Consider the following 27,952-nt stretch of genomic DNA (forward strand, 5'->3'; position numbering starts at 1 on the left):
AGCTTAGAATAGGGGTTAAAGTGATTGTGGGTATCAGTATGAGCGCGTATGTGTGTGCGAGTAAAAAGTCGGCTGGGAGGTGACAGGTGAAATCCTCTAGCGCAGTGTAGAGATAAGCAGCCTGGAGGGCACTGTACTGACTTTGCTGTCAAAAGGGCTGAGCCCGAGGGCCTACACAGCACTCAGCGCCTCTGAACTGTAATCTGTTGTGAAGCATGTCTTGACGTTTATTCAATATGCTTCAGCAGGGTGTCAGATTCATGTTGTGGACACCAACAGCACTGTTCACTTTAAATGTTTCACTACTCTAACTACACTCACAGTGTGAAGGGCATGATTTATATTTGAATCAGAGTTGCTGAAACACAGAAAACTGCACTTTGCTTTGGTCATCCAGAATTTGATTTTGACATCTCTGCTTCAGAACACTGTGTTCGTTGATCCAAGGTCAGCACTGGTGAGTTCAACATTGACATTATATCTGCATCCAATTATATGTTTCTGTCCCAGACCAGCCATAACTCTGAGACTCTAATGACATTCCTAAAGGTCATAAACAGGATTAATGGTGAGTGGAGACTGCACCATATACTGGATAAATAATGTAGATCATATTTGGCAGGGTTACTGTTTGTATGATAAAGCAGAAACATACCAAACAAATTAAGCAAATATATTTTTGTGAGATGTTCAATGTGTTACGCCATATGGCCTCTTTGGACACTTGCTTATTCAACATTTGGATTGAACTTGATTCTGAAAGCATGTTTACAGTGTTTTTTCAGTCTTTGTTGCATTTACAGCTTCTATTCTTCTGGAAAATCTTTAGAAAATCAGACTGAACATATACGATAGGTCTGGATTGCATTCAGCCATGAGAGACGTCAGATAGTGATGTTGGACAATTAGTTTAGTATCACAAACATCACTTCAGCCCATTCCAAAAGGTACTGGATAGTGTTGATCTCTCCACAGGAGGCTGTTTCACTGCTCAACAGCTCAGTATCTAGTGGCTTTACACCCCTCTAATTGTCATTTGACATTGAGCATATAGTGACCTTAATCTGCTCCAGATCAAACCATTTTATTTATTTTAATTTCATGCTTTGATCTGGAAACAGTACAATACTTAAGTGCCGAGCTGAACATATAAATATCTGCAATGGGTGCCCCACAAAATAGCTGAATTTACTATTTATTTTACAGGCTTACACACTGTTGGACATGTATTATAAATTAATTTACATAATTTAAATGTTATTGTGTCTTAGCATCAACACACACCCAATCATATAATACATAATATAATATATTAAAGAAAATACATCACAGTCAAGTTTACTTGTATTTGCACAGTGGCTTCTGTGTGGAAAATTGCTAAGTGATAATTCATTTACATGAAGTGAAGATGCTTGGATACATCAAGATCCATGTAGTGAAGCTTCTTTTTTATATTTTGCACTGTGCTACATTAGATTAGAATGATGCTTTGTGCCTTGGCAAAGAATACATTTTTGTACGGTAATTGCCTTCAGTCATTATTTCTAGCTATTACATCAACATGAAGAAGAATCAATTGGATTTGAAATGCAAATGACTATGAAGACAGAGTGCAGACTCATAGGTTTAATTTGTGTATGTGAGTCTATTCATGATAAGGGTACAGACTTTGTGTACTATCTTTCCAATTTGGAGTGCAAATAATAATTGGACAGTGGGTTCCTCTTTTATTTCTTGGCCAGTTGTGTGTTGTTACATCATTATGATATGTAAATTAATGCAAATAAAACAGCTAGAAATTATATTAGATAAGAGGCATTCACATCTAGGGTTTGTTCTGTTTCGCCTCTCAAGTTGATGACCAAGAAACTGTGCAAAAGCCAGTGCATAATTCCAATAAATCAATGTCTGACAGGGCACTAAATATGTGAACCAACAGTTATAGCAACTGTTTGAAGGATGGAAAGCGAGAAACAAACAAACAAAAATAATAATAAAAAAAGCTGGACAAATCTCATTATAAGCTTTCACCGGGGGTGTATGTTAACTGAGAATCCAGATAACTATGTAAACATAATTACATACATCAAAATTATGTGATTTAAAATTTACATGGTCACTGAAAGCAGCAAAAGTAAACTATGTAATACTCTAAAAGGCTCTTTTTAGAGGCTTTTGGTCAGATTTTTTTATGTGAAGAACCCATTATACTCAAAGGCCTGTGTTACGAAAATGGGCAATCAGTCTGATTTTCTCCTTTTGTGTTCATAAAGGTATAAGGAGTTATTTACTTCATTAAGGACAGAGAGAAAGCAATGTGGAGACCACAGAAGAGTTCTCAGAGGGTAATATGGTTCTTTACATGTGCACAAGAACTACTGTTTGAGACCAGTCTTTGCATACATACGATTTCAATCACTAAATCCACAAAATGTAGGATACATAGAAAACTGGGTTTGACCAAGACATGTATTGATCATAGTTTGTAAATGGTCAGTTGTGCTCAAATCTCATTTAGTTAATAGTAATATATTATACAGTTAGTTCCGACCCTGCAATGTGATTGGCTGAGAGATGTTCCAGGAATGCCAATATTACACTATAATGGTAATCTGACAGAAGCTCTTCAGGTATCACTCCGCAAAATACTTGTAACCTAGCAAAGACCCCCATGCTTACAAGACTGTGCCTGGACTTTTTCACCCAATGGCGAACAAGTTTTCCTTTCTCGCACATTACTTTGAACAGAATAAAGGGTTATGGCGCAGTGGACCATTTTCTGCTTTATGATTTGTAAACAAAAGGAAATCAATAAAAAGTAATTGGCTGCGTCTATGTGGTTTCTGTGATTGTGTGTAACTCCAGTTGAGGCACGTCTTTTTTTCTCCGCTGCTCTCATTCACCAGCTCAGCAACACATCACTAAAGCGATACTCCAAAATACTCAATTTTAACTTAAATTCGTTTAATGTATGATATATATCACAAAGATCTGAATCCACTGTAAAAAATGGTTAAACCATGACATTTTATTGACTTGATGCGTTTATCTCTGCTTCTGTCCTGATTTGGACAGAGAGCAGCTCTGAATAAAGCAGCCTTGTTTCCCACCAAATCTGATGTGAACATGGACCGGCTCCTGGAGAGAATCAAACCCTGGACTGGCCCAACATCGCACAAGTTAAAGATCCAGAGTTTGTTGAAAAGAGCAAAAAGGAATATGTGACGGAATGGAACTATTCTACATCGTGGAAGTTTGATTAAAAACAAATCATTTTTCACTGTCTTCTTCATCTTATAACCTAATAATAAAAAATGGTGATAACTGTGGTATAACTGCAATAATACACTTGAGGTTTGTGCTATAACATGAGATATTGGCACTGTTGTACTGATCTTCTGGTCTACGACCACAGTACACCAGTGCCAATATCTCACGTTATAGCACGAACCTCAAATGTATTATTGCGTAATTACTTTGTGAACAGTGAAAAAAGTTGCCGTTGTTTGAAAATGACAAGGGGATATATAAAATATAATGTTACTGTAAATGTTAATGACAGGTTTCTGTTCCACGTCTATACATTCTGGCTCCCAGACAGGAACACCCACATCACAAACATTTTGTCTTTATTGTTTTTTGGGGTCACGTGCTGAAAGAAAGGGCAAAACACTTAAGGTCTAGCAAAATTTCATGTAATTAAACTTTGCTACAAATGGGTGATTAAACATTGCCTTGCCCACTGTACGACCTACACCAGAAAAATTAACCCTCACCTGATCCTTGTAACTCCCCCATCTCTCACCTCTCTTCCAGACAGTAATGCATGTAGACTATACGACTTTATGATAATATGTTTATAATGCCCAACCCTATTAGAGAGAAGTGTCTATGCCATTTAATGCAGCCAAATTAATATGCAAATGAAATGCTAATCCAAATAATTAAGAGTTAGTTAATAAATCCATCACCAGCTTACCTGGTGGTAGATACTGGCAGTAACCTGAGGAGTTCACCAGCACATTAGTATGGAAAGTAGCATCAAACCTCTCATCAGCACTGTGAAAAAACACAACAATCACACTGGATAGTCCTTAGCAGTAGAACAATATAATTCTACAGGTCTTAAGTTTTTCTGACAATGCTGATCAGCCTCTGAGTTCAGCTACAGACACATCAGGTTAAATCATTTTTGCTCAGCTTTCTTTAAACCAGACAGTGCAGATACAAGACAAGACAAGTGACTGAAGCCATGGGGGAAGATCAGGAGCTAGCAGCATCTCTGTGCCACTGAGCAGAGGCAGAAATAGCAGCATCAGCTGTTTCAATACAAACAAAAAACACATGCATGTAAAGGCAAAACAAAGTAAGGACAAGAAGCAAAAGAGAAGCTCAGAACCACCTTTGATGCCTTTCTCGGATCATCTGCATTATCCGTGTTATCTAATGTCAGTTTTTCTGACAGATATAAAAATGGACTGGAAAGGAAAGTTATATATTTGCCATGATCAGACAGCCATAGTGGTCTGTTTTGCTCATTTAAAAAATCTGTAGTCCATCTGAGCAGGCAAAGCACTTCAAAGGGAAACTTTTTTTTTTAAGTAATAAAGACGTTGAAATGGCCATAAGCTAGAGTGTTAATATTGGAACTGCAATCTAATTAGTGTGTCCTGCTTCAAAACCTAAAACCTTACAAAAAAAAAAACACTTGAATCAGAACCATTTGGGATGTCTATGGATCCACCCTATCATTTGATGTTCCTTGAAATTGTACACTAATTGACAGGAAAATAATAAAGATTTATGCATTTTCCAATTTCTTTTCAAAGTAATGTAATTCTGCAGTCTTTTGTTGATGGTACACATAAAAATGTTGTATTAAATGTAACCGATTTCTTAAAAATAATATAAACAAAGAATACATTATCATACTACTCTAGTATTGTAAACCTAAAAGCAGCCTGTCTGCGCAACTAAATGGCCAACAACATGGCCTTTGATCTAAATTTGAGACCACTAACTTCAAACATCAGCACTAAATATCAAAGTGACTATAGATCCACACCTTGACCACCTGATAGTCAAAAAAGTCTAAACATATGTCTCTTTCTATGGCAGCAATTTTTATATCTTCCCCATGTTTGCCCTGTTTCTTATCTGATCTTGAGTGAGTTACACTCGCTTTGGAGCAGACAGCTTGCTGTTGTACCTGTTGTAGAGTAGAATATCTGGCCTCCATATCTGATTATCAGGAAACCTCACATTGGTCACACCAGGATAATCAGTAATGTTCCACTGCAGGTAATAATCCACCCAGTACTGAGAAGGCAAAAACAGAGGGTTATGTTACAGAAATATTTATAAATTATACTAAGCAATCATCAGATCTGTAATATCCAAATTAATATATGACACATATCAAAGCATTTATAAATAGAACAGCCAGGGAAAGCCTTCAAGTTAACTTGAAGGGGGGAATTGAGGTTTGAATTCTGTTCATAAGCCAAAGACTATACTGGGACCACAAAATCCATGAGTATGTTTGAGATTTCTTGAATTAGGCTGAGTAGAAAATGCAAACAACTTCTATGACTGTCCTTTAAAGCTGCGAGGAAAAAAAGTCCTCAAAATATTTGTTTAAAACCTAAAAGCAGAGAATCAGTACTGAAGGAAAAAAAAAGAGTGGATGCACTTATTATTGTATTGTATGAAATTATATTTAATTTTAATTTAGAGGGCTTTGTTTTATTTTATATATTTTCCTGTTGCTGAATAAATTATTTATAATTGCCAGTTTTACTTATTTTACCACTGGTAAATCACTGATCACTGGGTGATCTCTGATTGTTGCACACTAAATCAAGACTAGGTCATTTCAAAGTACACACTTTCTAAAGATTCACCCCATAATCATGAGTCTTGTGTAGGATGCTATAGCACTGCATCAGCAACAAAACTGATGGATCTGATTAGAAGTCCAAGTCATGGGCAGAGTGACCCCAAGGATGACCTCAGTCCACCATGTTAAATTACAGTCAGTTTGAGGAATCAGTCTGTGCAGTGCTCTGGTCCAAGTCAATTTCTTTATTATAATATCTAATTACATAATGTGCGTCTGGCATGCTGCTTGGCGAAGTAGTCTGGAGAAGCTTGGGTTTTTGTAATAGCTCATTCTCTGAGAGTAAGAGCTGTCTAAATTTGATCATGCGGCATAATGGCGTGTGTATCTCAGTGAGAAGGCACATGATTGGCCCATTTAGTTGGCTTTCATAATCCTGTTTTGCTGCCATGCCCTCCGGCTAATGGTTTTAGCATTTACTGTAGCAGGCTGCTTGAAGCTGGGATATGGAATCAGAAGTACTCCTACACACACCTTCTAACAATTCAGCAAACCAAGACCTGCATCATCCGCGGAAGTGGGGAGGAAGTGTAAAAACAATCATAAGAATGAAAAAAAAAAGCTTGTGTTTATGGGATAATTGTTTTTTTCCTAACAGAGACCAGCATCATCTTTTCCATTCAGAGATGAAACATTTGAAATGACTGTGACATTTGAAAAAAAAGGCCTAGAAACCCCAGGGCATAAAAGAGCTTAACCCTATTAAAAACTGGAAAGAAGAGAGCTCAGTTCTCCAAACATTCACAGTCCATGCTTCATTGGCTGTGTAAAGAAAACTTTTGTACAGGGACAGGCTTTTAGACGTGCAGAAAATCAAACTGAAAGGGGACTTTAGAGGCGAATTTAAAAAAAGCTGCAGGAGAGGAAGACCCTAGGGATTAAATGACCTTAGTGGTGTGTGTGTGTGAGAGAGAGAGAGAGAGAGAGAGAGAGAGAGAGAGAGAGAGAGAGAGAAACAGAAGAGAGCGAGAGACAGGAGAGAGAGAGAGAGAGAGAGAGAGAGAGAAACAGTGGAAAGCAAGAGACAGGAGAGAGAGAAAATGAGACAGAAGAGAACGAGAGAGAGAAAAGAGGGAAAGAGAGAGAGAGAGAGAGAATGAGAAACAGTGGAAAGCAAGAGACAGGAGAGAGAGAAAATGAGACAGAAGAGAACGAGAGAGAGAGAGAGAGAGAGAGAGAGAGAGAGAGAGAGAGAGAGAGAGAGAGGGGAAAAGATAACAGAAGCTTAGCTGTATTAGAGTCATTTTTTATAGGCCTTTTTATAAATGGTGGGGATTCTGGACACTTTCCCCCACCAAACCCAAAGGAGCAGTGATAACAGTAATTAAATTTGAGCAACTGCATCATTTAGGAACGGCAGCCATAAACAAAACGTATGTCTGAACATGCTGAAAGTGTAAGTGTGTATAAATTTGCTCCCATGAATAATAAATGACAGCAGTTGCCCAGAGATGGAATGAGTGGCAGGAAGAAGTCTAAAGCCACACTGCAGGTGACAGAAATTTCAAAGCCCTAGAATATCAAAACACCTCCAAATTTCATTTGCATGCACTGCTCTTCAGATCTGAAGTAAAGAGACTTGCACCAAAACAACATCTTTCACAAGCGTGTGGAGCTTGGAAGTGCATAAAAGTGTTTACAGTGCGATTTTCCTCAATTGGCTTCTTATCTGGGTCAAACACAGAAGAGAGGAATCAATTCATTTAAAGTGTTAGAGAGCCAAGCTCTGGGAAAAAGAACTGCCCCTCGTTCTACATTTATTATAATGTTCAATTCACCCTTTTTCATAGAGTCCATCAAGATGGTGTCCCTTTTGCCCTCAGTATAATCTGTAATGATCTGGACCTGTGCTTTCCTTGCCTAATGCAGTTACTTGGCAAGTAGCTCTTGAATAAAAAAAAAAAAAAATCTGTCTAAAGAGCCTAGTCTTGGAAAAGTGTCTCCATTGACCCGCTATATATTTCACAGCACAATGTGTAAAAATTTAACATGGGTCATATGTACATACACATAATGAATGCCAGAGCAAAAACTGCTCATCTAGAATCAGATCCCTGCCCTGCACATACTGCACATATAGGCATATCAAGGGCTGCAACTACCGATTATTTTTATAAAATGATTAATCTGCTGGGTTTTTTTTAGATGGATCTATTAACTGGTTTATTTGAAAATACAAAAACAAAATCCCCTTTTACAAAAACCCCAACATTTGTTGCAGCATGTTAAAGAAATGTAATGAAAAAGTGCACTTTTTAAATTAATAGATAAAAAATGATAAACATACAAAACTAAACAGCTTTTAGTGAGAACAGGCACCTACATTTCTTAACGCAATTTTCTGTTGAAACAAAAGATTTTTAAATGTAAAATGTTTAAATGACATATTGCAATTACATAAAAATGGAATAAAATACAAAAATGCAATTTAGCATAAGGTTTAGGGTGAACTCCAGACCCATTACGACCCTGAACAGGACAAAGTGTTTACAGCAAATTAATTAATGAACAAGCTCTTTTACAGTGCACTCACTCTGGACACGGACATTCAACTGTGTGAATGCAATTGTATAATCTTTGCAGAAAATGGCTTGCTTTGGGCCAACTGCAAACAAGCCCCACATCACCATACCCAATGCCAATGTTAAAACAGGTATAAAACCCCTCCAGTATTATGCTGTGAAATAGTGGAACTGCATCCTCTGGAGTGGTGCAGCACCATTCTCATTTATAATCTGTACCTGAACACACTAATTTTCTCATGGTTGAATGCCATCAAATCAGACGAGTTCCAATATCTAGTGTAAAAGCTTCCCTGATGAACGGGGGTCCAATGCCATATAGTTGATAACTATAGCACAGAATACTCTTTATTTTAAACACTTCTTGTGAGGTAGAAATCACTGTGATTATGACAATGCAGCACATACTGTACATCACTGGAAAGTCAACAGTTTGTGACAGTGGTTGAGGAAACCACATAATAAACTAGTCATCAATTATCAAACAATGCCTGGCACTTTTGTTCTCCACAGTTCTCCTCTAATTTTCTGTAATTATGAACAAAAGAGACAAGACTTACCAGCTGTAACCAGATGTTGGTTGTCAGAACTTGATTCTTCTCATCCTAGAAGACCCAATAAATGTGTTAAAAAAACACTATTTAGTAAAATACACATTCAAAGTTATATGGAGAATCTTGAAGTTGCTACTTTTGTGTGAATGCTGATTAAAATGACATTGTAAACTGATTAAAATCAAGGAAAAGTCTGAATCTGAATGAAATGGGATGATGGAGTAAAAAAAAAAAAAAGCTCAACAAAGCAAGCATAGGCTAGGGAAGTTTAAAGTGACCCAAGGTGTGGACTGTGGAGCAGCTGAAATGTATTCTCTTGAGTGATGGGAGTTCCTTTCAATACCTTTAGGATGAATTGAAGTGGAGCTTGGGATCCAGAACTAATCATCCAATATCAGCATATAAACTCACTAACGCTCTAAAAGAAAATGTATTGTGATGAGTCACAAACTTTTAGACCTATCCCTAACCCAAATTTATGTTCATATTGATTGGAAACTCTCATATTAGCTGTTATGTCATTGATATCAGTGCCTGTGGATTCATTACAATGCCACTACTAAATTCTTTGGAGTGGCTCTGACACAGACAGTCCCACAAGGTTGTTTGAAATTGCTTGGCTACAGCATTCAAAGCCCACTTTCTCTTCTACGATATTTCCATCCAACTGGTGGAGTGAGAGGAAAAACTTTACTCAAAAGGGATCAGTTTTGAAGCATTTTAACTGTGTTCCAGTGCCGAATATAAAATATCTGAGATTCTTTTTAAAGCAAGCTGAGGCCAGGTCATTTGTCAGTGAATAAAGTGAATAAACTATTGTCTAGTGAAATGATCATTTATATTTTTCAGCACTTTTAATACATTCATATGGAAAAGTTTATGCTACCTCAATTAAAATTTATGTTGTACTGTTTTCTAGATTAAAATAAATAAGCTACCTTTACAGAGAACACATTTCTATGCTTCTAATATACAATCACTGTTCATTTCTTAAATATTAAAATGATAGAAAATTGCCAAAAATATTTTCACTCAAAATTACTTACGAGAGTGTAATTTTTACATGGAATGCTCCATGTTACACCGGTTTGTCCCATGGATCTTTGGAAATAAGAAGCAGGAAGAAACAGCTTGTACTTTTATGGGAAGGATTTACTCTAGATGTTGGATCATTGCTTAAGGCTTTGAATGGACCTCCATCATTTCAGAGAACACAGTTCCAATGCTCCACAGCAGAGTGCTGAGGGGCACTTTACATACCTACTGCTTGACATTGGGCCTGGTGACCTTACACTGCTTCAGAGCATCCCATACTGTTAATATTGTTTTTCTATTGAGGTTAGAGTTGTGCGCACAATCCTTGTATAAGACATGAGTGCACCCATAACCTAAGCAGCTGAAGTGACTCATTTGAAAACAAATTTTGGATATATAGTGTAGAACCATACAAGGGTGTGGTGGCTGCATTTATCTACAGAGCAACAGGTTTTCAGTGGTCGTGCATACCAGCAATCATGTGGCACTGTAAATTTTCAGCAATAATACGCATCTTTTAAAAAACCCTGATCAGGCTGCTGCAGACCCCTGTGTCTTTTTAAGTTGAACTGACAATGCCAATGCCTTAAAAAGTAAATGATTTTTCATGTGTGTGGTTTCTAATGGAAACGCTAATCTTTCCCTACTGTAAAATTTGAACATTGATGGATTACAGTAATGCAACTAAAACACAGAATTACTTCCCTGGATTAATGTGGCAATAATCTAGAATAATACCCGTTAGAAAAATGGACAAAACCGACTGATTTTAACAGTCTCATTTACTATTGTAAGCAATCACAGTGCTTGTTCCTCTTCTGAATTGGAGCAGCTTAAAAGGGAGGGGAAAATGTGGTTGGTGAATTGTGTCAAATTGCATCTGATGCTGATTTTGTGCTGTGTTCAAACCAGTAGGGAGCTGGAGAAGCTTCTCACTGCTGCCAAAACGCAGCAAAAGATTTGTCTAAAAATGATCTATTGTACACAATGTCCAAACTCTAGACGGGTTCTAAACCCCTATAACGCTCTACTTTTATTTTCTTATGTTTTACTGGAAACTGAGACATTAGACATTTATAGAAAGACACTAAATATTATTTAGAAACACACGTTGGTAGGAGGATTGGTTGCTAAGATGTATCCATAGGTGTAAGTGAATGTGTGAGTGTGTGTCGCCCTGTGAAGGACGGGCACCCCTCCAGGGTGTGTTCCCGCCTTGCGCCCAGTGATTCCGGGTAGGATAAGTGGTTACAGAAAATGAATAAATAAATGAATGGTTTAATCTATGCCCCTTCCTCCTTGAACACCATGTCCACAGAGTTTTTTCTGATGGAACGTTAATTCCAAAATGTTTTCATTAAATTTCCTTCTTTCATTCTCCTCCAACATGTCCCAGTGCTTTATTACATTAATGGTTTTGTTTTATGTCATATTACACTTGTGCTATTTGCAAAGACACAAATTGGCAACAGAGAGGCAGCTTAAATATTCAGCTTTATTGTGGGTATGGGTAGCAGAGACTCTCAAAATTAATAACGAAAGAAATGCATTTTACTACATAAGTTTTTAATGCATATATTTACCAATTATAGGTGCCACATTAATAAAATATACTTATACTTAATTGCACTTCATTCTCATACAATTAATCTTACCTATGAAGTCAGCTCTAAAATTTGTACTCCTGACAAAGATTCATGTTTTTATATCTAGCACAGGTGTATCTTGTTTGTAATTCCATATTAATAACATTAATAGAAAACTATTTTAAGATTATTCAACAACTATAAACATGTGTTAGGTTGTAGTGCACTCCTGTACTATTTGTGGGGGTGGGGAAGATATAGAGAGACAGACACTGGGCATTTGAGTGTGAGACCCAAACATATTTCAATGCCTCATAAGAATTCACATTAACATTCATCTTAGGCGTGACCATATATCACCTCAAAGATAAATGTTCTTCCTCTGCTCTTTACATATAGCCTCACAATAAAACAGAACATATGTGAATATAATGCTAATAGCAGTGTGGCAGACTTGAATTACAGCATTAGCAAGGCAAAGTGGTATGTGTTTTACATTCAGAACTAGGCCTTCAGCAGCCCAGTGAGGTTGTTTAATCAGACAAATTCATTCAGAGATATTTTGGTTGGCATTTCTGTGCAGTATAGTATAAATGTCTGAATAGCAGGCATCATCATCAGACATTTCTGATGTTAATTATACCAGGTTTATTAGAATTGTTGATGAAGTTGGATGTAGCAGGCTATGAAAGAAATTATATGCTGTTATAAGCATTTTCATACACTGAATTTATGAATAATTGGTCATTTAAACTTTCAATGAAAAAAATCCATTTTTGTTCCTGAAGGGCAGGGTGTACCTCAGCAGAAGGCCATTACACAGTGGGGCTTGTTTTTGTGCCATATAGGGTATGTGCCTCATTATTATGTATGTATGAGCTAGTGTTACAATGTGTGCTTACTCACCACATCCATGATCTGCATGAGACTGAAGCTGAAGTGAACAGTTAGAGACTGAGAATCATTGTAAACAGGCCTCTCTAAGGGATTATAATTCCTCATCAGGTCCTTATACAAACGTCGCTGGTGCTCCCCCTGCAAGGACACTGAGGACCCCCCCCAAAACCCCCAAACACACACACACACACAGCAAAGCTTAGAGAAAAATTCCAGCATCACTAAATATAATGAATACATTTTTTTAAAAAAGAAACAAATATTTGATAACACATGTTCTGTTCTAATATATGCTACATGCCCAAAAGTTTGACTACATCTTTTCATCCAACATTTCAGTAAAATACTCAGGGGTACTAACACCCTTTACTATTCCAGGAAGATCTCGACATGTACAGTGTATATGTGAAAAGCAACCCACAGCCATTAAAAAGACAACCTTTTAAACTCTAAGGTCCTTCATATGAGTTCACACTTCCATCCCTCATTCTCATTTACATATTATTTTCTTAATACCTACTGGATAATTTATTGTAGTTGCTGAATTATATATATATCTTACCATTAATAAATGAATAAGGTTAAAAGTATAAGGAGTTAATGTAAGGTCCCAGAGTTAATCATCTGAATGCAAGGCACCAAAAATCAGACGAGCCACAGCTTCAGCAAGCAGTCCAGATGGCAGCTTATTGATCTGGGACTTTCATCAGTGGACTCATCCCTGCAGACATGGCTGAATATACAAATATTAAACTTCACATCTCAGACAGTGTAAATACTATAAAGAATACAAAGGGAAAAATGTTTAGATTTAGGAGCCCCTTGAGGTGTATTGCAGTAAAACCAATTGCCATCTGCTGTTCAAGTTGTGAATGTGCACCCTTAAACCTCTCTACACTGAAGAGATTTGTCTGTCTCTTCTCTTTTTCATCCTGGATTTGGAACTACAGTGTTGAACTGGAAGATCAGTAGAAATGGATTATGTTGTTGTACATCCACAGGCCCAGTGCAGTTTAGGGAGGTTTTAGTTGCAGTTACGGTGGACTCCCCAGGGGCTTCACCTCTAACACAGTGACCTTCTATAGCAAAGCAAGGGCAATTAAAATCACAAGCCTACATTTTCTGAGACTGTTTCACAGCGGACAGAATTACAGGAGGATTTGCACTAACTGGATTCAGCACTAGACCAGGTGCTTTAATTGAAGTGACTCCTTAGCTTTCCTCAAAAAATGCAAAGACCTTTGAGAGTCCTGAAAACACCACGAGTGTAAGCGAGACTAAGAATTAAAAGGAGGAACATTCGTCTTATATCACACGACAAATGAGTAAAGGATGAACTGATCAGATCAGAGATTAAACTGAAATTTATCACTCACTGACTGAACAATTTACTTAATAAAGGATATAAAAATGGTCTCATTGACTGAACGAATGAACATATGGCTAAACATATGATTGAGTGAACAACTGACTGTATGAGTGACTGAGTGAATTACTAATATATGGCTGTGTAAAGGACTGCCTAAAAGATGAACCAAAACATGACTAAATGACTGCATGAATAACAAAATGAATTACGTATTAAATATATGACTCGGTAAGTGAATGAATGAACAATCAACTAAATATATAACAAAGTGAATTAGTTAATATGTGTCTGTGTACATACATGAATGAAGGACTGTATGAACCAGTGAAACACTAAATACATGCCTGGGTAAATGTCTGATTGAATGAATGGCTGAATTAAATAATGAATTGATTCATGACTGAGTGAATATATACAGAATTATTAAATATATGATGAATATAACTGATTGTATGATCAAATTACCGAATATACAAAAAGTTAGCTAAGTGAGTGAATGAATGACCAAATTACTAAACATAAGACTAATTATGTTAGTCTCGTATGAATGAACACATTAAAGCTTATGACAATAACTGGATGAATTTTTGAAAACATGACGCCGTGAACAAAGCACGAACGAATGCCTCCACTTTTCTAGAGAGAGATCTCGGTGGGTAAGATATTTCTTGCCAATGAAGCGCATTTATTAAACAGAAATACGCCTCAAATCAAAAGCTGGCGAACTGTGATAAGACCTCTCTCTACATGTGGCTCTTCAACCTCCTTCCGAAAAACTTGTGGAGAGGGAGTATCCAAACAACGTTATTCCTGTATAAGACATGTTGTTACGCATGAGTCGAGTTCTGTGCACTTCAAATGCACGTCAGCAGGTGTGAAAGTCTTTTTTAGAAACATTACCGTTACCAGACGTAGAAAATAACGGCAAAGTAATTCGTGTGGAAGGCACAAGGGACGGTTAGGATGGATACACCACGTGAATGAACGAATGAAATGTTAATACATTTTAAACCTACCGTGTATGAAGACTGCAGTGGTCAGCACCAACACAGTGAAGTGTTTCGCCCCCATTTCGCCGCCAAAGAGGTGTGAGGACTAACGGAGGTGACTGAGGGTCTTCTGAAAACACACAGGAACTCCAGAGCTCAAGCGGAGGGAGAAGTGAATCCGCAGCTCCCGCTTCTTCACTGGAGCCCACAGTTCTGAGACGCTGAAAGTGCTACAGCCATCTGTCTCTCCGCGTGCGCGTGCGTGTGCGTGTGTGTGTGTGTGTGTATGAGAGAACCCGGTGGGGTCTACTTCCCCTGAAGCACAACTCTAAAACCCTTTCACTAATCTGAAATCAGTCGTGACGTCACACGCCAACGGCTATAGAGCTGGAAAACGCTTTCGCGCTGATCTGAGAGCAGATGTTTCAAGCTCCCACAAAACTAGCACGAATACTAATCGTGTCCCACAAATAAAACTAATGGTGTGTGACATAACTCCCTCAAACCCCAAATGTGAGGGATAAGACAAAACACACATTCAGGAAGAGAGTAACACTGAGAGTCAACACAGAACTGAATAAATCTCATTTTCAGGACGTCAAAGTGCAAAGAAAACATTTACATACTAAGTTCACAGCTGGTGTAGTTCTTCTGGCGTAAAGAGCAGTGTAGTTGTATGAGAATTATTCCACACAGCAATAGCGTACAAAGAAAATGACCCCTTTGTTCAAATGCAAAACAGTGTAACAAACAGCTCCACTACCAACCATTTTATCCTTACATGACTGCTTCCACACTTGATGGTGACTTTAGGCTTATGTGCCACTTCAAGAAGCATCCATTGACACGTGTTCATTTGCTGTCAAGCATGCAGAATGGGATACTGCAGTAGGCCCACATGAGTCTATGGATAACACACCCACTGTGTTAGCTACAAGGGATAAAGCCCCCGTTAAACAGTGTAACCATGTTCACTGAAGCTATTAAGCTCAAATGTAATGGATACCTTTGGGATAAGTTGGAGCAGTGTTTATATTAAAGAAATTATTTTTTTAGACACAATCACCTGAATTCATGTTTTGGCTGGATGTGTTTTTCACAAAAATGTCAGCATCTAATGTAAAATTTTCACAGAAAAGCCTGAAAATATAATGCATATAAAGTCACATATTGCACAATGTTAATCCCTCATCCTGACCTTCATGACATCACTACAGGTTTCCACTTTAATAAGGTTTAATATATATAAGACCAAAACTATGAGAACAGTATGGGCTGGTTTCTCAGACAGGGATAAAGCTTAATCCTAGACTATACCTTCATTTCAGTGGAAAATCATAATTCTTTGTTGTCCAAGGCTACGCTTAATCCCAGTCTGGGAGACCACCCCTATGTTAAACACACAACCACAGTGTTCCAGGTCTCAAAAAATGTAACTGTCATATTTTGAAGAAAGTAAATATAATATATCTCTATTATCTCTGGCGTTTGAAGCCTACCCAAATATACCCAGGGGTCAAAGACGTCATCTCTATATTTTTCACTATAGTCTGCTGTCAGAAACAATCCTGTTTCATGTAATTCCACATTTGGCATGACATTGTCAGAATGTTGCTAGGCAACTGATGTGTTAAAATGATGTGCACTTTATGTCAGGCCTCACGAAAGCAGACGGATTTCTTATGGATGCTGAATAGCAGTGTATATTTAGACAAGTGGTGATTAAAATGTAACCCAAACTCAATATGAAAACCAATTTGATGTGTGTCATGAGCTGCCACAATGTTTACAACATAATGCAAGACACAGTGCCATGTTCATTCTAAATACATTTTCACTACACCAGTTCTGACAAGGCTGGAAAGTGAAATAGATGGCCCAGTCCTGTCTGGACAGCATTTTGGGAAATATCCCTGCTCCATAATTTAAGCTTCTATAAGAGCATCTAGTGACAATTCAGAGGTACTGCAGTTTCAAAATAGTGATGCTGCAGTAAATCTAAGAAGCATACAAGGTATATTACATATCCAAATGTTTGTAGACCTACTTTCATTCATTCATTTTTATGTAACACATCTTGTTCAGGGCCTCAGAGCCTACCTAGAATCACGGGGTGAAAAGGCAGGAACACACTCTGGGCTGGGTACCAATCTGTCACAGACTCTTACCTTCACTCACACCTATGGACATTTTTTAATAGCCAATTTCACTACCAACATGTGTTTTTCAACTGTGATACAGTAACAGTGACACTACCTGTTATGAAATTAGCTACATTATAGATTGCCACTGTGGACACAAACAGCTTTTATAATCTCAAAAAGCATGAAATGAAAGGGGATGCTCTAGAACATTCACACATGGGCCTAAGCTTACCCTGCCCAATGCCACCTCTGGACTACTGAGGCATATGTGTTAGATTTCAGAAGAAATACTGAATAAATAGTGATTCACAAACTTTTGGATAGTTTATAACTGGTACAGTCAGAATTCAAAACTGGTTCCGTATTGCCATCAAAGGATAGAAAAGCAAAATCAAATATATACATTTATAGTCATTTTCATCCATTAAAAAAACCTGAAGGAACAAATCCTCCCACCAGGAGATTGAAAACTCCTGCTCATAAAGCACCAAAGCTAAGTTTAACAAGACAGCTGAAAATGTGTATGAAATACTGGCAGTGTGACAGTTAGTCAAATCAAACAAGTTCAACAGGTTCCGGTTTATCCACTGATTATTGTGACTAGTTTGTATCAGACGCCATCTGAAAGAAGTAGTTAACTATAGGCAAGAAGTGTGTTAAACTGACAGTTAGGTGCTTAGTCTGTCATTCAGGTAACTGTTTGTTTTTGAGTCCTGAAGGAGCATGTTGGCCACATCAATAAACTTGTGGTCATAGGCCAGTTTGTAGTGAGTGTAGACGTCTTCACAATGCTGGAGGAGTTTCTTCAGATTCTGACTGGCACTGTTTGGGGGCTTGTTGAGTAACAGTCTGGAGGAGGAAAAAAAAAAGGACTCAATTTTATAGAAAATAGTATACTTTTTCTAATCTAATCTAATAAATCAAAATCAAAATAAAAAAATCTAATAAATCTTCCAAAGCAGTACTGCAAATAATGTTCATTATTAAACAAACTTACTTTTTGGAGATTTCCTCAAAGAGACTGACTGAAAGTTGTCTGTGCAGTTTAAACTCTTCCAGGTATGAGAAATCTCCTCTCAGAATCACCTTCTGATACAGAACCTCTGCCCAGTCCGGGCTGTAATCGTATGCTTCTGCTACTACCAATGACTAAATGAGATAAAGCATAAATCAATTTCAGTGTTGATAAGAATGTGTATTAATCATAAAGGTTTTTGCTATTAAATATGATTTCAGTGGACACACACACACACCCTTTACCTGTGCAGTAATAAATAGAGAAATAATTGTTTTCATAAGCATAAACAAGTATTTGGAAAAAAAAACCCACAATATTTCAAAGACAAGACATTAGTATTATCTGGTAGGGTGGCACGGTGGCGCAGCAGGTAGTGTCGCAGTCACACAGCCCCAGGGACCTGGAAGTTGTGGGTTAGAGTCCCGTCCCGGGTGACTGTCTGTGAGGAGTTGGTGTGTTCTCCCTGTGTCCGTGTAGGTTTTCTCCCACAGTTAGGGGGATTGGTGAATCTAAAGTATCCATAGGTGTGAGTGAATGTGTGTGTGTGTGTATTGCCCTGAGAAGGACTGGCGCCCCCTGCAGGGTGTGTCCCCACCTTCTGCCCAGTGATTCCAGGTAGGCTCAGGACCCACCGTGACCCTGAACTGGACAAGCGGTTACAGATAATGAACAAATGTATTATCTGGTAGGAATAATATTTTCCCTCCATATTCAGTTCCTCGTCTAATTAAATACTCCTCTAATATCTTAGGGAAATTACTTCTCTGCATTTGACCCATACATGTTGAAAGTTGAAAAGACGTCCAAACACAGACATTGAAAAGACAACGTATTTTGGACGTCCATTGACGTTATTAATTGGTCCCGAAATAAATTACTTGTATAAAACGCATTTTGGACGTCCACTGACGTTATAGATTGGTCACCACTTAACTAACTTAAGATGGAATTTGGACATCCATTGACGTTTAAAATATGTCCTTGACGGACAGACTACTTTTAGACCTATTTTGAACGTCCAGGGACGTTCCTTGTTTACTGGGTAGTGAGCAGTTCTTCACACACACTAGGGGCAGTGAACACACAAAACCGGAGCAGGGGACAGCCAACCACCTCGGTGCCTGGGAAGCAGTTTGGGTTTTAGGTGCCTTGCACTTCAGCTGTGAATGAATTGAATCGGCAACCCTCTGGCCTCTAGCTCACTTCTCTAACTTAAAGGCCACAGATTCCTCAAAAGCTTTGTTAAGTTGTACGCAAATAGCAAAAATTGTAACTGAGAAATACCTGGTAACAGCGAGGGAGAGCTACAATGGTGCTGAGCAGTTCTGATGGACGAAGATTAACAACACGGTGGTCCTGTCCGTGATTGATGAAGTGAATCTGCAGGGTGATGAGCTTTGCTAATTTTACACACCGCAATGCTTGCCGCATGCAAGAGTCCTGAGGGGAGACATGAACAAATAAAATCTGTGAGTTTACAAAACATAGCATTAATTCCATCACAGTTAGAAAAAAAAATTGTATGATAAACTGGTAAAGGGTGATTACTTTAGAATAACTTTCTGCTGCATCTTTCAGCAAAAAAAGAACTTTCTCCAGGGCACATTTGAGTTCTGGTGTCACAGCTGATATAAGTAGGGATAAAACACAAAACAAACATGACATTGTTTACAGAAAACCCAAAGCCTTTGAGTTGATGTTCTCCATATTATTAAATATTCTTTTAATGTTTTTGTAATTTTATATTTACAAATATGACACTGTCTAGCTCACCCCATGGCTGGGACTCAATAAGCTTGAGCTGTGTTCGAGCAGCTCCTTCATGGTTCTCTCCGATCTCTCTACGCATGCTGAAACATAGAGCCACCATGTTGTACTTTTCACTGTCCCCTGGCAGACAGCGCTTAATGTAGTCCAGCAGAGCTGTCTTTAACCTGGTATTCTGTGACATACACACAAAAACGTATTTATTCTAGTGCATATCACACAGTCTCATGCACATGCAGAGATGCTGATGTGACAGAGGTATTTGTCTCTCACCGACTCCACTTTTTTCCTCAGCAGCATCTCAAAACGGTGGTTCTGGTTTAGCAGATCAAAGACGTATGTCATTTCATTATATCTTCCAATACCGGTCAGGAGACGCACCTGCAGACGGGACAAACTCTTCTTAGTCATTGCTGCTACTGCATGGGGAAAGAAAATATAACTTCTAATTCTAAAACTGACCAATAGCATTCAGGGACATATCCAGATGGACACATACAGAATAAATGTCACTTATTTAAGCTTCAGATTTCATATTTAAATTTTTATTTTTTTTTGTTGAAACACCAACAGTGGGTGTTTGAAGGTTGTTGTAAGGCCTAAATTTACAAGTAACAGATGTGTCAAACCCACTTGAACCATGCAAGGTGCAGGCCAAAAAAAAGAATCAGCTAGAATCATGGAATTACTTGACAAATCATCTCAAACACACTTGTTAATGTGGTTTCAGGCACTATGACACTCTACTATGTATAAAATTACAGATATAAATTTAATTAGCTTTATAGAATAAAAGAGTGTATATTTCAGAGCATTTAACAAAGTTTGCACAGCAAGACTTAAATTTACTTATAAAGTATATTTACTCACCAATAGCCCATATCCCTCACCATGAGCCAGATGTGTGTGGCTGAGGTGTCTGGCTGCTTGCAGGACCTTGACGATGCCCTCCATGTTACAAGTCAGACTGAAGCAGTCATGGGCCAGGATCAGTAACTCGACAGCTACAAGAAACAGATACATCACACAATCAGAAACTACAGCCAAACACCTGAACCTGAATTTATCCTTGAAATAAAGGTCTGCAATGAACCTAGAGGAAAAGTAACCATGCAGCTGTGGAACAGAATACGTAATTCATTCATTCATTCATTCATTCTCTGTAACTACTTATCCAGTTCAGGATCGTGGTGGGTCCAGAGCCTACCTGGAATAATTGGGCGCAAGGTGGGAATACACCCTGGAGGGGGCGCCAGTCCTTCACAGGGTAACACACACACACACACACTCACACCTACGGACACTTTTGAGTCGCCAATCCACCTACCAACGTGTGTTTTTGGACTGTTGGAAGAATAAGGAGGAAACCCACGTGGACACAAAGAGAACACAGAATACTTTATATTAATTTGTCACCAATTCCATCCTAATGGCTAGTACGACCCCGTCACACAAAATACACCTGCTTGAGAGGGTTAAAGGAGAAGCAAGCTTTTAAGGTATTCAAATCAATGACTGCCTATTTGGAAATATAACAAAAATACAATGCCACTGGACAACCCAACTGAACTGAAAGTGAAATCTGCCTAAACAGATCTGCTATGTCAGGCAACTGACACCTGCCCAGACCAGCACAGTGCTTGTGTGATGGTGAGAGAGAGGAGGGGCACAGTTGTGTTCTCTTGGACAGTAAATCTCTGAATTTGAATCTCTGAATTCAAAAAGAGCCCATCGTATCAATGAGGGGAAGCACCAATACCAGTCAAAAGCTACTTAATAGCAGGCCCTTGAAGTGACTATTAAGCCTACCAAATGTGTGTGCTACAGCCCATTTCCATGAATTTTTTGTATAAGCAAAAAGGAAAAGGATCCAATGTATTTAACTGACTTACAGACAAAAAAAAAAAAAAAAAAAAATCAATCAGCACTTAGGAACCTCAAGAAGGTGTACGAGCTAAAAGTTCATGTTTAATGTGCGAGACAAATAAATACATCGAATACTAAATGGGTACGGCCTGACTTCTCTCCCCTGTGTTTTGTATAAGACAGTAATTGCACATGTTCTTCAAAATTATTCATGGTTTAAAACAAATTTAACTTTACTTTCTAATATATGGTTAAAACTAACGACTATATACTAAAATATTGTAAATATTATCTGAGCGCTGCTCCACAGTATTGCCTTGGCACTTTCTGACTACATAAATGCATAACATGCTTTCACAAGCACATTATAAGTATAGGTAACTCACTGCAGCTCAGCTCAGCCAGAGGGACAGTGGGGATGCTGTCCAGCAACTTGCTGCCCACCAAGTTGGGATCACCACACAATTTAGCCAGCTGCAGGAAGGCTTCTCTACCTTCAGATGGACTGTATATATGCCGTTCTGCTGTGTAATGGAAAAAAAGAATCTCAGTGTTTTAGACCAAATATCTTCCTAACACAGACCACAGTATTTAAATTTTTACCTGTCTCTACTTCCTGAGAAGAGGCCAGTAGTCCCTCCAGCACAGCGGAAGAGATGAGCTGGGCCACAGTGTCCGCCTGCATCCCCTGGACATTGATAAATGCCTGGGCTTTCTTATAGCGCTCTGGTTGGTGGGATAGGAGCACTTTCCGTAGTACAGCCACTGGCTCCTCTGAGGATATCTCACCATATGAACAACGAAGTTCCTACAAGTAATCAACCAAAACAAGGGACACAATATGTTTAAGACAGAATAATACAGTACAACACCTAACTGGTTTCTGCACCCACTACCCATTCTCTCAGCTACACTGACCCTACACGTTCACATTGTAGTTCTACAACTGCAGACTGTAGTCCATCTGTTGCTCTGCATTCTTTGTTTGTCCTATTTCACCCTGTCATTTAATGGTCAGCAGAGCAAGTGAGAGATCAAACTCTGTAATTATAGAACTACAACATGGCCCTGTATTTTCCGTGAAGCTGAGACAATGGACAGTGAGTATATAAATAAAGAGGTGGTTATAAAGTTATGGCTAACTGGTGTACATATACATAGATATTTTCCATAGAATATTAATATACATATATTATCCTTTTGCCTGTTAGAGCATAACGTCTTTACAAGGGAGGTGTGCAGTACCTTGGAGAGCTCATAAAGGCTGAGGACCTGTTTGCAGTAACTTTTACCATGACGGCACTGCTCTACCAGTAGCTGGAGCTGAGAGAGAACTTGGTCTTCAGGAGACGAAACCACCACAAATGAGGATAGACTCCCAGTACTAGAGCCTGGGGGAGATTAAACACTGCTTTTTACATGTGTTAAATGTGGGCATTATTCTCCATCTACTCATAGCAACTACTAATAAAATGAACAATGAAAAGCCAAAAAACAAGTTATTTAACAAGTATTTCCATTGGCTGCTAGACCTATCTAAACCATGTATCTCACCTTGGTACGCTTTGAGTGTTATCAACTGTTTACTCACGGGAAATATTAGACCAGCGTGGCTATAATTAATCACAATAAAGATTGAATATGTTGATTTGGCTCAAACAATGATAGACTCTGCTTTTGCTGAAACATGGATTCATAGCGTCAGTGTTTTAGGAGAATACGCTGCAGGCTGTGGTTACACGGAGGTAGACGTGGCTCGTTGGAATCCACAAAAAAAAAAAAAAATATATATATATATATATAATAATAATAATAATAATACACGTTTGTCAATATTTGCTGTCTACAATAGACACAAGTACATTTTACATATGAAACTCTTGGACATGCGTCTCAATAAAGATATTTTTACATTTCTGAGCAGTTATTGGTATAAATCGTGTTATCTGTGGTTTCTTTTTTCTGTTACTGTCAGAGAAACACATTCTTTTTCTGTTCCTGAAAAGTTACGCATGGAGATACGCGCTTTTAATCAGACAGAGACGATATGAAAATACTGGGGTGTGTCAAAAATGATGAGCAAAACCACAGGTAATTCTATGAAAATGGTCCAGCAGATAATTTCCTTTTAAAGTAGTGATCAAACATTGAGGCGATAACCTTATATAAATATCCTTTGATTTTAAATGTGCAGCTGTCTTTTATATTGAGTCAAAATTTAAGCGTGATGGGACCAATAGAAATTGTGTAAAACTGGAATAAAATATTGCAACATTATAGCAATAATAGCCAGGTTACAAATGCACACATATAGCACTGCTTTATCATTACATGATCTGAGGATGAATAATATACATACAACTGGGGAAACTGCTCCTGCTCTCTGTTTCAGGGCTGAGGAGTTCCTGAAGGCCCAGCTGTATCTCTCCACAGGCCAAGCCCCGGCACTGCAAAACTAGCCACTGATCCCTGTGATGCAGCTCAAAGTATCTGCACACACGACTCGCTTCATGAACGCTCCCCTCATCCAACAGCTGGCCAATCAGAGTTGTTAGTGCCTTGCGCTCCTCTCCCATCAGCAAGCAGCTCACCTCTGAAGTTGGAAGTCCTTCCAGGCTCATATGTACTGGATTGTTCAGAATGGCCATTTTGGAGAAGGAGTATTTCTTCAGGAGGATGTTGAAGGTGTCTTCTACCACCACGGCAGCTGGAGCAAACAGGCTCTCCTGCTCTTGCGCAGTGGTCAGGACCAGCTGCTGGATGCGACATTGCCACTGCTGCTTCTCCAGATGAGCCAAGCGGCTCACGGTAGTAGGGGAACTGCACTGAGACAACCAGTGACCAGCCAGACCTAGCAGGAGGCAGCGTTCCTGTATATGATGAAGCTCTGTGTCTCTTTGAAGAGGCTCCTACAAAAAACACAGATTGTAGAGTTGAGTCTGGACATATTAAAAATTACAATAAACTTATCATGTTAATATTTTATTAAGAAACAGGACACTGAACTGTTGTCAGATTTGTTGTTATTTAAAAAAACACCGACTAATATTAATAATTAACATCAAAGTGAAGGATGTATTTCAGTCATTTTATAACAATTAGCTCTTATGATAACGATGACCAATAGAACCCACATTCATAAGTAAATAACAATATAATACACAACTTCAATTTACAGGAAAACAGTTAAATAGGGACTAGAAAGTCAACACTATTTAAAGATTTTTTAATCATTCAACTTTAGGTCCGCTAAACAGCAGCTTTTAAATGCTGAGCAAAAGGGTCAATAGAATCATTTTAGATCACTATTTCCTTTTATATTTTACGATAAGCACAAACACCCAGGTTTTGAGATTGGTCATGAATAGGGTAAATAAATATTTTGTGACAAGTTTAAATAGAAAACAAGTTAAAAACAAAAAATAACTACAGTAAAAACTAGAACTGAAAATGACCTCTGCCTGAGAAAGGAAGAACTGGCAGGCTGCCTCTGCTCCAATGCTGTCAGCATTAAACTGTTCATGACATCTACTCCAGAAGGCCAATCTGGTGTCCTGCCTCTCCCACTGCCGCTTGGACTTCTGCACCTCCAGGTCCCGAAGTAGCTTCAGTGGAACAAACAGAACAGGAAAAGTTAGTTTAGAGTTTGATATCATCATATGACTATAAGCTAGTGGAACACCAGATAAAAATTTTAACGTGTGGGGATATCACTACTACAAACCGGATTCCAAAAAAGTTGGGACACTAAACAAATTGTGAATAAAAACTGAATGCAATGATGTGGAGCTGCCAACACCTAATATTTTATTCAGAATAGAACACAAATAACAGATCAAAAGTTTAAACTGAGAGAATGTATCATTTTAAGGGAAAAATATGTTTTCATGTTTTCATTTCATGGCGTCAACAAATCCCAATAAAGTTGGGACAAGGCCATTTTTTACCACTGTGTGGCATCCCCCCTTCTTCTTACAACACTCAGACAGAGGACACCAATTTCTCAAGTTTAGAAATAGAAATGCTCTCCCATTCATGTCTAATACAGGCCTCTAACTGTTCAATCGTCTTGGGCCTTCTTTGTCGCACCTTCCTCTTTATGATGACATAACTTTATTGATAACAACTTGGGTTATCCTTGTCCTCTCTGGTCCAGATGACATGGCGTCCCAGTGTTCCATAAAGAACTTCAAATCGTGACTCATTTGACCACAGAACAGTCTTCCATTTTGCCACACTCCATTTTAAAAGACCCCTGGCCCAGTGCAAACGTCTGAGCTTGTGGAGTTTGCTTAGAAATGGCTTCCTCTTTGCACTGTAGAATTTCAGCTGGCAACGGTGGATGGCACGGTGGATTGTGTTCACTGACAATGCTTTCTGGAAGTATTCCTGAGCCCAGTCTGTTATTTCCTTGACAGTGGCATTCCTGTTTGAGGTGCAGTGATGTTTAAGGGCCCGGAGATCACAAGTCTCCAGTTTTATGGCCTTGACCCTTACGCACAGCAATTGTTCCAGATTTTCTGAATCTTTTGACGATGTTATGCACGGTTGATGATGATAACTTAAAAGTCTTTGCTATTTTACGCTGGGTAACACCATTCTGGTATTGCTGCACTATCTTTCTGCGCAACAATGGTGGAATTGGTGATCCTCTTACCATCTTGGCTTCAGAGAGACCCTGACACTCTGAGAAGCTCTTTTTATACCCAATCATGTTGTCAATCAACCTAATTAGTGTTAATTGGTCTTCCAGCTGTTCGTTATATGCTCAATTTCCTTTTTCCAGCCACTAATTGCTACTTGTCCCAACTTTTTGGGGATTTGTTGACACTGTGAAATTTTGAATCAACATATTTTTCCTTTAAAATGTTACATTTACTCAGATTAAACTTTTGATCTGTCATCTATGTTCTATTACAAATAAAATATTGACATTTGCCATCTCCACATCACTGCATTCAATTTTTATTCACAATTTGTTTAGTGTCCCAACTTTTTTGGAATCCGGTTTGTATTTTCCAAGCAAATTTATCAGTGAATTCACACATGGTAATTTAATCAGAGTCTCTAGTTTAGGAAATACAGTACTCCTAAATAAGGATTAATTCTCATATACAGGTTAGTCATCCATTTTCCTTAGTGTTTAACATATCCAAGCAATCCAAGCATGATGACTGTCCTCATTAATATGCCCTCACCTCATTCACTATCAGGCAGTCGATGGGTAAGCCTGCTAGGTCAGCCACTTTTCTAGCCTGGGAGAAGAGGCCGAGCTCTTGCAGCTCTTCCACCGTGCTCTGGCACTCCCTCTGCAGGCGCTCAGGGCTGTACTCCTCCAGCAGACATGGAGACAAACACACAGGTGTCTCTGCCAGGATCTGACTCAAATGACTTAGCTTCTTAAAGTCAGGACCTGAAAGGTAAATAATGGATTGACACAGATGTGCAAGTCACTCATGCCATGTTCACTAATGCCCTTGCATACTATCAAGGATACGGGCGTTTGAACTATGCTCTTATAACCAGCCGTAAGATCCCCCTCCTCTGTAGCCAGGATAATGCTGAATCCATTAACTCCAAAAAGAATTTCTAATTTACATTTGTCAGACCACAGGACACTTTTGTACATTGAAGTGAAACCGACCCAAGCTTTACTTCTAAAAGACTCCAGTTAAACACATATATTATGACAAACAATGTTTCTACTTTTGAGTTCTCAGTTTCTCAGTCAGGTTGAGATAAAGGTGTGCAGGTTTATGGCAACATATGTCCAAAAATTGTCTGCTGCTGTTATATTTTAGGTCTTTAAATGGACTTCTCAATGGGATCTGATCTCACCGTTAGACTTGAGCAGACGCTCCATATCAGCCAGCAGCTGAAGCAGTCTGCGCAGTTCATACTGTGTCCCACTCTGCTGCATCAGAACCAAAAGCAGTACGGAGGCCTGAGACTCCACCCACTGCACTGGCAGACTCTCAAGACCCAACACACTTCCACTACTCCTCAGCTAGAGAGAGGGAGAGAGACAGAGAATGAGATTTGTGACGGGAATTTTGAGAGAGTAAGAATGAAAAAGTAACAGAAAAATGAAGAAGGAATAAGAATGAAAAGTAAATAAATTGACAAAGAAATACAGTCAAAGAGAGCAGATGAAAAATAAAAGACAATGTTGATAGAAAGAAAGTAAAAGTCAGAGGAACCAAGAGAGAAAGAAAGGGAAAAGAAAATAACTGTAAGAGTAAGTGCAAGGTTACTCTACTGCTTTAATGTTGCATTGTGCTGCACCTTGGAGGTTCATATTAAAGG

The 27,952-nt window shown here is 38.5% G+C and overlaps 2 protein-coding genes across 5 annotated transcripts in view; both read right to left on the minus strand.

The window, feature by feature from the left end:
- Nucleotides 1–15,909, minus strand: part of LOC136693959 (neuronal acetylcholine receptor subunit alpha-7) — a 33,073-nt gene extending 17,164 nt beyond the window's left edge. The window contains exons 1-5 of one of the 3 annotated variants that reach the window (XM_066667253.1): nt 15,619–15,909; nt 12,503–12,642; nt 8,982–9,026; nt 5,210–5,319; nt 3,980–4,059 (exon numbers count right to left, since the gene is read on the minus strand). In XM_066667253.1, coding sequence (XP_066523350.1) covers nt 3,980–4,059; nt 5,210–5,319; nt 8,982–9,026; nt 12,503–12,598 — 331 coding nt within the window. In that variant the 5' untranslated portion in view covers nt 12,599–12,642; nt 15,619–15,909. Of the gene's footprint in view, nt 1–3,979; nt 4,060–5,209; nt 5,320–8,981; nt 9,027–12,502; nt 12,643–14,878; nt 15,137–15,477; nt 15,557–15,618 lie in introns of those variants that run through there. The other 2 variants (XM_066667252.1, XM_066667251.1) reach the window with 2 other exon arrangements.
- A 37-nt stretch (nt 15,910–15,946) lies between these two features.
- spg11 (SPG11 vesicle trafficking associated, spatacsin) overlaps nt 15,947–27,952 on the minus strand; it is a 35,212-nt gene continuing 23,206 nt past the window's right edge. Inside the window, exons 28-41 of one of the 2 annotated variants that reach the window (XM_066667250.1) lie at nt 27,485–27,653; nt 26,845–27,059; nt 25,102–25,251; nt 24,006–24,555; nt 22,892–23,037; nt 22,250–22,454; nt 22,033–22,167; nt 20,651–20,784; nt 20,054–20,161; nt 19,787–19,955; nt 19,562–19,638; nt 19,298–19,453; nt 17,993–18,144; nt 15,947–17,844 (exon numbers count right to left, since the gene is read on the minus strand). In XM_066667250.1, the coding sequence (XP_066523347.1) occupies nt 17,664–17,844; nt 17,993–18,144; nt 19,298–19,453; nt 19,562–19,638; nt 19,787–19,955; nt 20,054–20,161; nt 20,651–20,784; nt 22,033–22,167; nt 22,250–22,454; nt 22,892–23,037; nt 24,006–24,555; nt 25,102–25,251; nt 26,845–27,059; nt 27,485–27,653 (2,547 nt within the window). In that variant the 3' untranslated portion in view covers nt 15,947–17,663. Of the gene's footprint in view, nt 17,845–17,992; nt 18,145–19,297; nt 19,454–19,561; nt 19,639–19,786; nt 19,956–20,053; nt 20,162–20,650; nt 20,785–22,032; nt 22,171–22,249; nt 22,455–22,891; nt 23,038–24,005; nt 24,556–25,101; nt 25,252–26,844; nt 27,060–27,484; nt 27,654–27,952 lie in introns of both variants that reach the window. The other variant, XM_066667249.1, reaches the window with a different exon arrangement.

The sequence above is a fragment of the Hoplias malabaricus genome, chromosome 4, assembly GCF_029633855.1.
Source record: "Hoplias malabaricus isolate fHopMal1 chromosome 4, fHopMal1.hap1, whole genome shotgun sequence".
Classification (NCBI taxonomy): domain Eukaryota; kingdom Metazoa; phylum Chordata; class Actinopteri; order Characiformes; family Erythrinidae; genus Hoplias; species Hoplias malabaricus.